The sequence below is a fragment of the Nomascus leucogenys genome, chromosome 11 (genome assembly GCF_006542625.1).
Source record: "Nomascus leucogenys isolate Asia chromosome 11, Asia_NLE_v1, whole genome shotgun sequence".
In the NCBI taxonomy this organism is placed as follows: Eukaryota; Metazoa; Chordata; class Mammalia; order Primates; family Hylobatidae; genus Nomascus; species Nomascus leucogenys.
In genome coordinates this window covers 54,673,941-54,689,659 of record NC_044391.1, presented here as the reverse complement: position 1 = coordinate 54,689,659, position 15,719 = coordinate 54,673,941, and the positions used below count along the sequence as shown (strand labels likewise).

The 15,719-nt window shown below is 45.5% G+C and overlaps 1 protein-coding gene and 1 non-coding gene across 10 annotated transcripts in view; both read left to right on the top strand.

The window, feature by feature from the left end:
• Positions 1-15,719, top strand: part of RBMS2 (RNA binding motif single stranded interacting protein 2) — a 101,148-nt gene that overhangs the window by 66,553 nt on the left and 18,876 nt on the right. For 5 of the 9 annotated variants that reach the window (XM_030822421.1, XM_030822422.1, XM_030822425.1 and 2 more), the window contains 9 exons: positions 1,605-1,684; positions 1,820-1,929; positions 2,254-2,300; positions 2,479-2,572; positions 7,202-7,279; positions 7,915-8,025; positions 8,652-8,732; positions 9,273-9,359; positions 9,477-11,469. In XM_030822421.1, coding sequence (XP_030678281.1) covers positions 1,605-1,684; positions 1,820-1,929; positions 2,254-2,300; positions 2,479-2,572; positions 7,202-7,279; positions 7,915-8,025; positions 8,652-8,732; positions 9,273-9,353 — 682 coding nt within the window. In that variant the 3' untranslated portion in view covers positions 9,354-9,359; positions 9,477-11,469. Of the gene's footprint in view, positions 1-1,604; positions 1,685-1,819; positions 1,930-2,253; positions 2,301-2,478; positions 2,573-7,201; positions 7,280-7,914; positions 8,026-8,651; positions 8,733-9,272; positions 9,360-9,476; positions 11,470-15,719 lie in introns of those variants that run through there. The other 4 variants (XM_003252803.4, XM_030822418.1, XM_030822420.1 and 1 more) reach the window with 4 other exon arrangements.
• LOC115837481 lies at positions 8,874-8,977 on the top strand. The gene has a single exon (XR_004032513.1). It is a non-coding gene; the product is annotated as a U6 spliceosomal RNA (small nuclear RNA).

Below are 15,719 nucleotides of genomic sequence, written 5' to 3'. Positions count from 1 at the left end.
CGCGCCACTGCACTCCAACCTGGGCGACAGAGTGAGACGCAGTCTCGAAAAAAAAAAAAAAAAAACTTTTATAGGAATGGTTCATATTTCTGGTGGTCATTGGCACAGAAAATGTGAGTCTTACTTTAAATATGGAAATAGATTAAATATACTGAGTTACTTTAAATATGGAAATAGGTGAAAATACTGTTCCTTGTTCTACATAGTCCCTTATAATTTTTAGAACACATTTATATACATTATCTCCTTTGATCTACACAACACCAAGTGGTAGGGTAGATGGATGTTATCTCTAAAGCACAAATAAGGAGTGGATCAGAGGGGTTTTTTTGTTTTGTTTTGTTTTTTGTTGTTGTTGTTTTTGAGATGGAGTCTTGCTCTGTCGCTTAGGCTGGAGTGCAGTGGCGTGATCTCAGCTCACTGCAGCCTCTGCTTCCCGGGTTCAAGCAATTCTTCTGCCTCAGCCTCCCGAGTAGCTGGGACTACTGGCACGCACCACCATGCTCAGCTAATTTTTTTTTGTATTTTTAGTAGAGACGGGGTTTCACCATGTTGGCCAGGATGGTCTTGATCTCTTGACCTCGTGATCCGCCCGCCTCAGCCTCCCAAAGTGCTGGGATTACAGGCATGAACCACCGCGCCTGGCCTTTTTTTTTTTTTTTTTTTTTTTTAACACGGATTCTCACCCTGTTGCCCAGGCTGGAGTGCAATGGCGTGATCTCAGCTCACTGCAACCTTTGCCTCCCAGGTTCAAGTGATTCTCTTACCTCTGCCTCCCGAGTAGCTGGGACTACAGGCAAGTGCTACCACTCCCGGCTAATTTTTGTATTTTTAGTAGAGAAGGGGTTTCTCCATGTTGTCCAGGCTGGTCTCAAACTCCTGACCTCAGGTGATCTGCCTGCCTCAGCCTCCCAAAGTGCTGGGATTACAGGTGTGAGCCACCGCACCCAGCCAATCAGAGGGTTTTTGTGAGTGTCCTAACTCACAGAGCTCTGGGTGGCGAACTGGTGCTGGAATCTCAGTTTTCTGATTCCTTATTTCTCTTTCTCCAACAAGAAACTAACTCAGTAGACTCCAGCATTCCTTTTTCTATCACTATGGGCTATGAACTCTTTCTTATTGCTTTTTCCTTCCACAGATTCATGAAATATTAATGATATTATCAATAACTAATTAGACCTTGACCTTAATTACAACAAGAAGCAAAAAATAAATATTGGCAAATTCTTAGCTTGTACAATTTTATCAAATTAAAGGAACAATTTTCATTCAGAATTTTCCAATAAAAAATAATGGTAACAACCTCTATTTCTTGTATTCTTATTTATATGGCAGACACAAGAGAGGGCCCACGTTAATAGTCTGAAGACCGCCATTATTCCTATGAGGATCCGATACAGGGACCAGTTGAGAGAACCTTCATTACTAGTTGGGGTTACCTCTTCAAGAACCTTGAATTTGTGTGGCAGACACTCTGTGCTTCTGTAGTCATAACATTTGGAGCAGTTGTGGGGCTGGGAACTTAGAGCTTTGCTTTCTCTTTCAATGTGTGGAGAGCACAGATCCTGGAGAAGCTAGAGCCTAACCCCTCTTATGCTCCTTAGGATGGAGTCCACAGAGAAGTGTGAAGCCATCATCACCCACTTTAATGGAAAATATATTAAGACACCCCCTGGAGTACCAGGTGAGGCATCTGGGGCTCAGGCTGAGAGGGCCACAGGTTGTTACTTCCGGTGAAGATTCTGGAGCAGCTTTGCATGAGTGTGCCTGGGCCACATGAGGTGGGACTCAGCTGCCCATCTGCCTTCTCTCTCGGCAGTCCCATCCGATCCCTTGCTTTGCAAATTTGCTGATGGCGGGCCAAAGAAACGACAGAACCAAGGAAAATTTGTGCAAAATGGACGGGCTTGGCCAAGGAATGGAGACATGGTAAGAGGACCTCTGAGGAGACAGGCGTACTAACGACATTAAAGTGGAATGGAAATGATCATGGCATGATTTCTGTGAGCTTAGGTGGAAAGCTTGAGAGCTACAGTATGTAATTGAGAAATGCTGGCTGTTAACATACTGCCAGTATGTTCTCGAGTGTGGCTTTGTGGCCTGCATAATCAGAAAAACTCTGAAATAGCTGTAGTGGGACTTGTCCAGGCTTTAATTTGTTAAACTAAAACATTCCCAGCCTTGGACATTGTGGGCCAGCTCCTATTCTCACTCAAGGGCTCACAATGTGAACACTGTGTTCTTTCTTTATAGGGCGGCATGGCCTTGACCTATGACCCCACCACAGCTCTTCAGAATGGGTAAGGTTTTATATAATCAAGCCACCTGAAAATGATAATGGCCTGTGTCCAGACACTCAAATGCTTCATCTTGATTCTCTCATTTGAAAGTCAAGGGAACATTGGCTGTGCCTATCACTTGGGGCCCTTCCCTTGTGGTTTCCTGTGACTCAGTACTGATTGAGGTTCCTTCCCACAGGTTTTACCCAGCCCCTTATAACATCACCCCCAACAGGATGCTTGCTCAGTCTGCACTCTCCCCATACCTTTCCTCTCCTGTGTCTTCGTATCAGGTATGTTCATGCCTGAAAAATGGTGTGCTGGTTTTCCCTACTACTGTGCTTTAAGTGAAGTAATATAAGGCTAGGAACTACTTGTTTTTTGTTTTTTCTTTTAATCATATTACACACAATTTTACATAACAGCGTAAAAGATGATCTGTGCGTGTGGTCATATATATGGTATACAGTTTTAATGGTGTCCTCTTACTCCCCCTCCACCACCTCCACAAGTAAACGCATGTTAATGTCCTACTGTGTAGCATTTGTCATATTTTTTCATATGAATATACACATATGTATAGCATTTGGGGAGTTGTTTATTTTACAAAAATTGGACCATATTAAATATATTTTTACATTCGCTTATCTCACTTAACAGTATCCTACACCAGTGATTCTTAAAGTGTGGTCCCTGAACAAGCAGCATCAGCATCATCTGAGAATTTTTAGAAACAGAAATTTTGGACTCCCCTCCAAATCTACTGAATTACAAACTCTGAGGATGGGGCCCAGCGATCTGGGCTTTTGTTTCTTTGTTTGTTTTAAGAGGGCGTCTCGCTCTGTTGCCCAGGCTGGAATGCAGTGGTGCAATCTTGGCTCACTGCAATCTCCGCCTCCTAGGTTCAGGCGATTCTCCTGTCTTAGCCTCCGGAGTACCTGGGATTACAGGCATGCGCCACCACGCCCAGCTAATTTTTGTATTTTTAGTAGAGATGGGGTTTCACCGTGTTGGCCAGGCTGGTCTCAAACTCCTGACCTCAGGTGATCCACCCGCCTCAGCCTCCCAAAGTGCTGCACCACGCCCAGCCGTGATCTGGGTTTTAACAAGCCCTCCAGGTGATTCTGTTGCAGATCCTCCGCTCTATGTTGAGCATAATGTTGAGATCCTCCGCTCTAATTTTATCTTTTTTAATGGTTGCATTATATTTCATGCTGCAGATATGCCAGAATTCTTTAGCTATACCCAATGGGGGCATTCACTTAGATTCGTTTTTTTGCTGCTATCAGTAATGCTCCACTAAACACCCTTGTGCTATATTTTTATATATGAGTGCTTCTATTTCTGGGGGCTAGAGTCCCAGGAGTTGGATTGCTAGGTTGAATGTCATATGGATTTTCAGTTTTATAGATGTTGCCAGATTGCTTTCCACAAACGCTGTGTCACCTCACATTTCCACCAGCCATGTATGAAATTACCCATCTCCCTCTAGGCATGGGTGCTACTGCTCTTTTAAAATTGTTCCTGTCTTGCTGGGCGCGGTGGCTCATACCTGTAATCCCAGCACTTCGGGAGGCCGAGGCAGGTGGATCACCTGAGGTCAGGAGTTCGAGACCAGCCTGGCCAACATGGTGAAACCTAGTCTCTACTAAAAACACAGAAATTAGCTGGGCATGGTGGCGGGCGCCTGTAATCCCAGCTACTCGGGAGGCTGAGGCCAGAGAATTGCTTGAACCCAGCAGGCGGGGGTTGCAGTGAGCCAAGATCGCACCACTACACTCCAGCCTGGGCGACAAGAGTGAAAATCTGTCTCAGAAAAAAACAAAAAAATTGTTCCTGTCTTGATGAATGTAAAGTACATTGTTATTTTAATTTGCATGTCCCTTACTATAGGTGAATTTAACCATTTCATTTGACATATTTTGATTGGCTTCTCTCTGATTGCTATTCGTATGCTTTGCCCATGTTTCTATTTGGTTATTTGTTCTTTTCCCATCAACTTATAAAAACTCCATGTAAGTGTTACTCTTCTAAATGTTATCTTTGTTACAAATTTTTTTCCAATTTTATTTTTTGGCTGTTGAATTTGTGGTCCTCAAACTTTAGTGATGTATCAGAATCATGTGGAAAGCTTATTGAAACGTGGGTTGCTGGGCATCACACCCAGTTTCTGGTTCAGTAAGACGGGTGGAAGGCAAGAATTTGCATGTCCGACAAGTTCCCAGGTGATGCTGCTGCTACTGCTGCTGGTCCAGGGACCATACTGTGGGAATCACTAGTTTTTGCCATATAAAAGTTTAAAATTTGGCCAGATGTGATGGCTCATGCCTGAAATCCCAGCAGTTTGGGAGGCAGAGGCAGGCAGATCACTTGAGCTCAGGAGTTCGAGACCAGCCTGGGCAACAGGGCAAAACCCCCGTCTCTACAAAAAAATACGAAAATTAGCCAGGCGAGGTGGTGCATGCCTGTAATCCCAGCAACTCAGGAGGCTGAGGTGGGAGAATTGCTTGAGCCCGGAGATTGAGGTTTCAGTGAGCTGTGATTGTGCCACTGTACTCCATCCTGTGCAACAGAGCAAGACCATGTCTCAAAAAAAAAAAAAAAAAAAGTTTAAAATTTGTATATAGTTAAATTTGTCTTTTTCTTTTATAAATAACTTTTGAGGCCAGGCATGGTGGATCACGCCTGTAATCCCAGCACTTTGGGAGGCCGAGGTGGGCGGATCACAAGGTCAGGAGATCGAGACCATCCTGACTAACACGGTGAAACCCCGTCTCTACTAAAAATACAAAAAATTAGCCGGGCGTGGTGGCGGGCACCTGTAGTCCCAGCTACTCGGGAGGCTGAGGCAGGAGAATGGCGTGAACCCGCGAGGTGGAGCTTGCAGTAAGCTGAGATCGCGCCACTGCACTCCAGCCTGGGCGACAGAGTGAGACTCTGTCTCAAAAAATAAATAATTAAATAACTTTTGAATTTCATGTCCTTTTTTTTTTTTTTTTTTTTTTTAATGATGGAGTTTCGCTCTTGTTGCCCAGGCTGGAGTACAATGGACCAATCTCAACTCACTGCAACCTCCACCTCCCGGGTTCAAGTGATTCTCCTGCCTCAGCCTCCCAAGTAGCTGGGATTACAGGCATACGCCACCATGCCTGGCTAATTTTGTATTTTTAGTAGAGATGGGGTTTCTCCATGTTGGTCAGGCTGGTCTCAAACTCCCGACCTCAGGTGATCCACCCACCTCGGCCTCCCAAAGTGCTGGGATTACAGGCGTGAGCCACTGCGCCTGGCAAATTTCTTAATTTAAAAAAGTATTCTCTGTCTCTATACTGTGTATCTGGTCTCTAAGATTTTATGTTTTACATTTACATTTAAATGTGTAATCATCAGGAATTTATCTTTGTGTATGGCATAAGATAGGAGTCTGTTTTCTTTCAGAGTGTTAACCAGTTGGCCTAGCACCAAATTATTAAATAATCTAACTTTTGGGATTATTTAATCCAATATTGGATTATTTCAAATCCAATTTTAATTGAAATGTCCTTGCAACCCATTATATACTTCTGTGTCTATGGATTTGCCTATTCTGGATGTAATAGGCAAAGCTCAGAAAACTGTATGATTGTGTGATTACACATAAGTAAAATCATACAATATATTTTTTTGCGTCTGGCTTCTTTCACTTAGTATATTTTCAAGATGTATCCATGTTGTAGCATTTATCAGTACTTCGTTCTTTTTATGGCTGAATAATATTCCATTATATGGCTATACCACATTTTGTTTATCCAGTTATCAATTGGTCATCATTTGAGTTGTTTCCTTTTGGCTATTATGAATAATACTGCTATAAACATTGATATACAAGTTTTTGTGTGGACATATGTTTTCATTTCACTTGGGTATATACCTAGGAGTGGAATTGCGGGGCTACATAGTAACTCTATATTTAACTTTTTGAGGAACTGCCAAAGCATTTTCCAGAGTAGCTGCACCATTTTACATTCCCACCAGTGGCAGTGTAAAACACTCGTTATTCTATCCTTTTAATTGTAGCCATGCTGGCCTGGCACTGTGGCTCACACCTGTAATCCCAGCACTGTGGGAGGCCGAGGTGGGTGGATCACTTGAGCTGAGGAGTTCAAGACTAGCCTGGGCAACATGGCGAAACCCCGTCTCTAAAAAAAATACAAAAAGTAGCCAGGTGTGGGCTGGGCGCGGTGGCTCACGCCTGTAATCCCAGCACTTTGGGAGGCCGAGGCGGGCATATCACGAGGTCAGGAGATTGAGACCATCCTGGCTAACACGGTGAAACCCTGTCTCTATTGAAAATACAAAAACAAAATTAGCCGGGCATGGTGGCGGGCACCTGTAGTCCCAGCTACTCAGGAGGCCGAGGTGGGAGAATGGTGTCAACCTGGGAGGTGGAGCTTGCAGTGAGCCGAGATCCCGCCACTGCACTCCAGCCTGGGCGACAGAGCAAGAACCGGTCTCAAAAAATAGAAATAATAATTGTAGCCATCCTAACAGGTATGAAGTGGTATCCCATTGTGGTTTTGATTTGCATTTGAACCTCTTTCATGCACTCATTGACTATTTGTATATCTTCTTAGAGAGATATCTTTCCAAACCCCCCTTTTTTTTTTTTCTAATTTTTTTAGTGACAGGGTCTCACTCTGTCGCCCAGGCTGGAGTGTAGTGTCAGAATCATAGCTCACTGTAATTTTGAACTCCTCTTTGCCCTTTTTTAAACTGGATTATTTATTGAGTTTTAAGAGTTGCTAATATTTTTAAAGCAGTTTTTCTTAATGTTTCCATTTTGAGTGGGGCATTGGAACTTTTCTGAGCTTTGTTGAACATTATTAGATCCTTGGGCTGAATAATAGTTTCCAGGCAATTAACATTTTTGGTTTTGCTTGTTTTAGAGAGTGACTCAGACATCTCCTCTACAAGTACCTAACCCATCTTGGATGCACCACCATTCGTACCTCATGCAGCCTTCAGTGAGTGTTCAGAAGTGGGCAGAAGCCAAAGAGGCAATTTGATGTAAAGAAAAAACTGGCCAGGCACCGTGGCTCATGCCTGTAATCCCAGCACTTTGGGAGGCCAAGGCAGGCGAATCACCTGAGGTCAGGAGTTTGAGACCAGCCTGGCCAACATGACAAAACCCTGTCTCTACTAAAAATGCCAAAAATTAGCCAGGCGTAGTGGCGGGCGCCTGTAATCCCAGCTACTCAGGAGGCTGAGACAGGAGAATCGCTTAAATCCAGGAGGCGGAGGTTGCAGTGAGCTGAGATCGTGCCATTGCACTCCAGTCTGGGCAACAAGAGTGAAACTCCGTCTCAAAAAAAAAAAAAAAAAAAAATGGCCTTTGATGCCAGGAGATGGGGGTGTGAGTTCTGGCTCAGACCCTTGTGCAACCCAGCAGTAAGACCTAAGCTTGTTATTCTTAGACGAGGGTCCTTCCACACTGACAGGCAGAGTTCCTATTCTTGTTGCATAGTTGGGTTGCTGCTTACTTACCATTTCCCAGGATTCTTAAATGTCTGTCTCCAGTGGTCCTGACAGCCACCAATCACTGCTTTAGGCAGCCTCATGGGATGCTGCAGCTAACCCTGTCCTTTGTTGCTGCCTCTAGGGTTCAGTTCTGACACCAGGGATGGACCATCCCATTTCTCTCCAGCCTGCCTCCATGATGGGACCCCTTACCCAGCAACTGGGCCATCTCTCCCTCAGCAGCACAGGCACGGTAAAGCAGGATATTTCTGATTGTAAACTCTCCTACTGAGCAAGGCATACCTGTGTAATACTCTTCAGCATAAGTAACTTATGAATAATGATGGAATTACTTCAGTGTCATCCAGGGCACACTCAGAACAGGACATAAACTACAATGGTGGTGCTCCATGAGCCAGGAATACAGCCATTCTGCTCCCCAGCCCACCCCTTTTAGCTGATTCCTACTCATGCACCTCATGAATAGTGCTTCTGTCTGCATATTAGTTTAAGATACACACACGTCCTAGGAATCCTCGTGAAAATAGTACCTGGAAGGATGGAGGAAGCTCATTAGGTTTCTTGTAGGCCTACTGCATTCCTTTTTGCATAGAAAGGGCTCAAGGGTAGAGAAGGGAGTGTGTTGAGGAAAAGCAGAAGAAAGTCAGGAAACAGGAGGAAAATAAGTCCTATAGGGAGATGTCTCCCTAACAGTGTACTTTAGAACCACCTGAAGTGCTTTTAAGACGCTAATGCTCAGACCAATTAAAATAGAATCTCGGGGTAGAATATAGGTGTCAGTATTTTTTAAAGCCCCCCAGCTGCTTCAAATGTAGCCAAAAATCACTGCTGTAAGCCTGTTGATGTTTCTCTTTCTAGTATGTGCCGACGGCTGCAGCTATGCAAGGAGCTTACATCTCCCAGTACACCCCTGTGCCTTCTTCCAGTGTTTCAGTCGAGGTAAGAGTTATCATTTCTTTGGATTGAGATTAGGAAAACGAACGGAGGCAGGTTTCCCCCTGATGAAGTTCTTTCTCTCACAATGATGCTGATTCTGTGTTCACAAATAGCTGGTAGGTATATGAAGAATGTAGGAAGGATGTGCTCGCTTCGGCAGCATGCATACTAAAATTGGAACGATACAGAGAAGATTAGGGCCCCTGTGCAAGGATGACATGCAAATTTGTGAAGCGTTCCATATTTAAAAAAAACAACAACAACAGATGTAGGAAAGAAGGACTTGGTCTGAGTTTATGAATGAGGCCCTTCCTTACAGTAGTTGACACCAGGGTGCTGGCTTGTATTGACTAATGTGTCTTGGGAAGAGGACAGGCTGTAGGAAGGTTGGGGAAGTGGTGGTGTGGCTGGAAACACACATGAGTGTGGAGAGTGGGTAGGTTTGGGAGGGCACTCGATGTCGGATGGGCTTTGGTGAGGCTGCTGTAGTGGAGGTGAGGAAAGGAATGCACAAGATGACTCCCCTCCTTGGCTATGGCACAGGAGAGCAGCGGCCAACAGAACCAAGTGGCAGTGGACGCACCCTCAGAGCATGGGGTCTATTCTTTCCAGTTCAACAAGTAACAGTGGGTAAGAACCACATGCTGGGGGGCAGGGAGGGCTGCAGTGGCAGACAGCAGCTCAGCCCGGCCTGAAGTCAGGTTCTCATGTTTGTCTTGTCTCCTCTCTGGCTTGTGCCTTCTTTAGGATTCCCCTCCCCATCTTTACTGAATAGAAATGAATTCTTGGAGATACTCATGCTCCCAGATTCCCGAGGGTTAACCAGGAATGGAGACCATCCGTCGGCCCTGCTAAGGACCAACACTTAGCCATCGCTTTTCACAGGCCTGGGCCTGGAAAAAGAAATCTCTACGTTCCTGCCTTTTACTATTTCTCCATTGCTGATGGAGCCTGGGGGAACCATCACTTTTTTTGTGTGCTACATTCAAGGAGATCAAAAAAAACTTTTTTTCTTTTGCGAAGAAAGCTTTTTGTTTTTAACTGCAACGTATTTTTCCCCTACCTTGAAGAGACATGGTGGTCATAGCTTCTCATCTATGCGAAAAAGTTTTTGATGTATTGGAATTATTTGGGAATGCTTTTAAAACAATTTGTAATTATTTCTTTACAAACCAAAACAGAACAGAAAGGTGTGGTGGTAGAACATTGATGAAGGAGCCCTACTTACTGAGCTTAGTTATGGACTTTTTTGATGTGTGTGTGTATGTGTTTTAAAAAGTATGCAGACTCTTAAAATTTTATTTTGTAAAGCTCGCAGCTCATGCACCCCGTCTCCTCTTCACCCATATTATGCCTTCTTTCTCTTGTCCAGATTCTTCTTTTTCTCTTTTCTAAACAGCTGAGCCTGCCTACTTTGCCCTTTTACAGCTTTTAATTTTATGGATTTTTAAAAATGAAATTTCAGGTGGAATTTGGGGTTGGGGGCAGGCTGGGCAAGGAACAAGGCAGAACACTAAGTAGGCCATGGAAGTGGCTGTTCTTTCCCCCACCGTGCCACACCCTGGGAGAAAAAACTAGACTTTGGCTTCAGAAAGCACAGATGTGACCCAGGCTTACTAAAGAGACAATTCCACAGCCCTGGGAACACACCCTTGAGCCAAATTTGGTTGAAGACTAGGTCTTCCCTGGCAAGTTCTGGAAGACTGGACTTACTGACTTTTACCAAGTCTTCTCACTGCCAAGGCCAACAGCATCTGAGGAAGATGCCAGGTACAGCTTTTTGGGAGTACCTGCTTTCTTGCCTCCTGGAGGATATTTTCTGTCCTGGGCTTCATGGCCCCTCTCTTCCCTGTTACACATTGCTGTGCTCAGAGCCTTTGCAGCTGTGACCTAGTTGAATCCACATAGGCTTCTTCCACACGGTGGAAGATCTGCTGCTTCACTCACAGACCAGGGGTTCTCAACCAGAGGTGGTTTTGTCCCTCAGAGGCCTTTGGCAACATCTAGAGACAGTTTTGATTGCCACGCCTGGAGGTGGGATGTGTGTGCTACTGGCATCTAGTGGCTGGAAACCAGGGTTGCTGCTAAACATCCTACACTGCATAGGATAGTCCCCACTACCCCCAGCCAAGAATTATCTGACTCCAGAGGTCAATATTGCCAAGATTGGGAAACACTGATATAGACAGTGTTGTCCCTGCCTCCTGGGTTAGGGTAAATTCTCACCCCAACCCTGGACAAACAGTGCCTTCTGACACTCATGCAACTGTTTGGGAAGGACTGGACTGGGATCCTTGAATTCTCCCCAGACTTTGACTTTTGATAACTCTGCATATAGCAAGAGTGATTCTTGAAAGAGCTGTGGCTCCATGCGGAATGCACACATGTACTCAGAGGGACTCAGGTGGGCATTGTTCTGGTGTGTGCTGTGCAATGGTGGGAAAGGACAAAGCTCTCTAAACTGTCCAGAGCAACCTGCCCTGCCCCGGTGTGCTTGGACCCTTTGCCCAGGGAACCAGGACGTCAGAAATAATGTTCCTTCTCTGGAAGGACAACAGGGAGCTAGGGTAGAAAAGAACAATAAATTCCAACTCTTTATGAGGTCAGGAGTCCTTTAAAAAAAGCCTGTGTCTTGGTCTTTAACTGTCCCCTTCTGCAAGATGTGACTCTATACACATGGAGACAGATTGAAGAAAGACTTCACCCATCTTCTAGGAAATAAAATCCTGCTCCTGTCTTCTCCCAGTCACTCCCTTATGCACTGAAAGGAGAATTTGACTCCCTTGCACTTCAAGGCCAGGTGCCTCTCCACCAGACAGTCAGACAAAGGCAAATAATGGAGGACAGAGAGACAGGTGTTCATTAGGCTGGCCATAGGGACAGCAAGGGGGTGACAGCAGGGGAAAAGAAACTGTAGTGTCAGTTGTCACAAGTAGAGCTTGGCCCAGCTTTCCCTCCCTTCCCAGCCACCCCAGAATTGAGAGTCCCAGTGCCCCCTAGTGTCGACTTTCTATGTACATCCTAGGGGTGAGGGAGTGCGGGGCAATGGGTAGGATATAAAGCGTAAAGGACGGGCGGGTGGCTCACGCTGTAATCCAGCACTTTGGAGGCCGAGCGGGGATCACGAGTCAGAGCTCGAACGCGGTGAACCTGTCTCTACTAAAATACAAAAATTAGCCGGGGGGGGGGGCTGTAGTCCAGCTACTCGGAGAGGCTGAGGCAGGAGAATGGCGTGAACCGGAGCTGGAGTGCAGTGAGCTGAGATTGCGCCACTGCACTCCAGCTGGTGACAGAGCGAGACTCGTTCAAAAAAAAAAAAAAAAAAAAAAGCGTAAAGGACAAATTGCCACAGTCTTCTCATTGATGCTTCCAAACTCAGGAAGGGCTTATCCAGTGTAAAATAGCCCCAAGCCCAGCAACCTTCTAGAGGGCCCTGGCTGGGCAGATAGCTTTTGTTTTTGAGTCTCCAGCCCTCAGTCAAGGAAAATATACCATAGCTGCTTTCTTGTCAGTGGCCTTTGAGAGAAAGAGAAAACAAATCTAGAATTCTGTTCATTTGATAGACCGGGGGAGCTTTGCTATGGTAGGAGGCTTAGGAAGGGCCCTTCACGCATAGAAACCATTGTTGATATTACCACTCCCCTCTCCTCTGCCTCACAGAACTCCTGATTCTGTCTTCTTTCTCTCTATATATATATATTTTAAAATGTTTAAATGGCTCTAATTTTTTGTTTTGAATTTCAAATTTACCTCTTGGAGTTCTTCTCATGTGAATCTACTTGTTAGATTGTATTAATGAGTGTTTCTGGTTTGGGCATGGGAAGTGATGGGGGCCTGAAGTGATTTTGCAGTGGCTAATGGCACTGAGGAATTTCTTTTTTGGTGCATTTGGTTTACACTCATTTCCCCCCAGTTGTTAGTTCATTTGTAACAGTGGGTGAGTGTTTGGAGGAAAGGAGGGAGAAGAAAGGAGGGATACTGTTTCTCCCATGAAATAGTCTAATTGGTTGGGGTGATGGCAGAGGGAAACGTAGGGGAGCCTTCCAGCTCACAGCCGAGGGTTGGGCTCTTAAACACTATGCCTAGTGTTTTCTGAATGCTGTCTTCATGGAGCCCAGCTCTTACTGTCTTTATACTTTACATCTCACCCCCACTCATTACAGATGCTCATAACATTCTTAAAATATTTTTGTACTTGGCATTTTTCTGTTTTCAGTCAACTAGAACACACTAGAGTCCCTTCCTCAGATGGCATAATCCTTTATAGGCTCTGAGCCTGCCTAGCCATCTCCTATCGGTGTTACTACTCCTCATCTCAGACTCTGAGATGACACTCAGACCCTAAACTGATTGGACTTTTTGGAGGAGGGTGCCAGTAGAGGTCAGGAAGATGTGGAGATGATGATGGAGAGAGATGTTTTTATTTTATTTTATTTTTTCAGACAGAGTCTTGCTCTGTCGCCCAGGCTGGAGTGCAGTGGCAAGATCTCGGCTCACTGCAACCTGCGCCTCCCAGGTTCAAGCAATTCTCCTGCCTCAGCCTCCCGAGTAGCTAGCTGGGATTACAGGCACCTGCCACCATGCCTGGCTAATTTTTTTATTTTTAGTAGAGACGGAGTTTCACCATGTTGGCCAGGCTGGTCTCGAACTCCTGACCTCAGGTAATCTGCCTGCCTTAGCCTCCCAAAGTGCTGGGATTACAGGCATGAGCCACCGCGCCCAGCTTTTATTTTATTTTTTAGGGATGGTCTTGCTGTGTCACCCAGGCTGGAGTGCAGTGATGCAGTCGTAGTCCACTACAGTCTCGAATTCCTGGGCCCAAGGGTTCTTCCCACCTAAGTCTTCCAAGTAGCTGAAACTACAGGCATGTACTACCAAGCCCAGTTAGTTTTTTAAGTTTTTGTAGAGACAGGGGTCTTACTATGTTGCCCAGACTGGTCTTAAACTCCTATCAAGTGAGCCTCCCACCTCAGCCTCCCAAAGTGCTATGATTACAGGTGTGAGCCTCCATGCTTGGATGAGATGTTGTTTTTAATGTTTTTGGTTTTTTGGTTTTGTTTGTTTTATTTTGTTTTTTTGAGACAGGGTCTCACTCTGTGGCCCAGGCTGGAGTGCAGTGGCACCATCACGGCTCACTGTAGCCTCGACCTCCCAAGGCTCAGGTGATCCTCTTGCCTCAGCCACCCTTTCCCCGGCCACCAAGTAGCTGGGACTACAGGCGTGTGCCAGTAGTTTTTTTATTTTTTATTTTTAGTAGAGATGGGGTTTTACCACGTTGGCCAGGGTAGTCTCCAACTCCTGACCTCCAAATGGCTAATTTTTGTATCTTTAATAGAGACAGGGTTTCACCATGTTGCGCAGCCTGGTCTCGAACTCCTGGGCTCAAATGATCCACCCACCTTGGCCTCCCAAAGTGCTGGGATTACAGGCATGAGCCACCACACCTGGCCTTTTCAGTTTTTTTATTTTTATTTTTTCTTTGAGACGGAGTCTCACTCTGTTGCCCAGGCTGGAGTGTAATGGCGTGATCTTGGCTCACTGAAACCTCCATCTCCTGGGTTCAAGCAGTTCTCCTGCCTCAGCCTCCTGAGTAGCTGGGATTACAGGTGCCTGCCACCATGCCTAGCTAATTTTTGTATTTTTAGTAGAGACAGGGTTTTGCCACATTGCCCAGGCTGGTCTTGAACTCCTGGGCTCAAATGATCCACTTGCCTTGGCCTCCCAAAGTGCTGGGATTACAGGTGTGAGCCACTGCACCCGGCCCTTTGTAGTGTTTTTAACCAAAGAATTTGTAGAGTTGCCCAGGCCAAGAAGCCTGGCGGCTCTAAAGGGTAATAGACCTTGTCAGTAAGAGATAGGGAGTGGTAAGAGGACATTACTCATACTGAAGATGAAGACCAGACTTTGCTGCTTCACAGGCCATGCCCTGGGTTGGGCCACTTCAGCTCCACTCCATTCGTTTTCCTTTCCTAACTTGACAATCAGTGAGCTCATTCACCCTCCCTTAGTGCCTCCAGTGCCTACTCCTGTCACTCCAATGTCAACCCATTGGGAGTTGAGGCCTGCACGTGGGCTGTTACTTTGCACCATACAGATGCTGTGAGAGGCCTTGCTGGAATGTCCTAGGAATCCCTAGTAGCAGTGGCTATTAGTCTTCTAGAAAGGGACTATTGCTGCTGCCTTGTGCACATGCCCCACCTTCTGGGAAAGTGGCAGCATTGCGCTCATGAGGGGCTTTGCATTCTTAGCCAAGGGCAATAAACTGGGTGGGTGATCTGGCCCAAACTTGCCCCTAGGCTCTGCTAGCCCTGAATCAGCAGGCTTCAGAGAGGAGGGTGGGTGTTATAAAAGCCAGTCTGTAAAGGGTAAATTCCAAATCTTGTGCCTTGTTATACCAATCCTTCCTGATTCCCGTTTAAACCAACTACTCTATTTCTGTGCTGCCTACATTTTCAATCCTCCCAAGCATTAGCAAATTCCTGAAATTTCCTCATTTGGTAGGCCTTCCATAGGAGCCAGCTATGGACTTCCATGAGTTGGCAGCTAAAACCAGACTGTGAGTTTCTGTCTCCCTTCTGATCTTTGCTGCACCTCCCAGGGGATGGTCCCCACATGACTACAAAAGCCAGGTGCCCTCATCACCCATTACCCCTGACCTGTCCACTTGTTTTGAATAAACCTTCATTCTCCAAGCAGATCGCCAAACTTCCTTGTCCTTGTTACACATCTACCTCACAATCTCACAATTCAACAATAGGTAAATACCTGGATTCACTGATTTCTTTACTGTCCTTCTCTCTCTGAGTGTTGGGAAGATGGGGGCTAGAAAAGGCTCATAATTTTTAAACTCTTCGGAATTTAAAAACTTGGGAATTTCTATTCCTACAATGTTTTCTCTGGGGTTTTTAGCTCACTGATCACCCTAGAATGGTGTGAACTCTCCAGATAGGTCCTGCTGTGATAGGCCAGGGGAGTAGGCTGTGCAGTGAT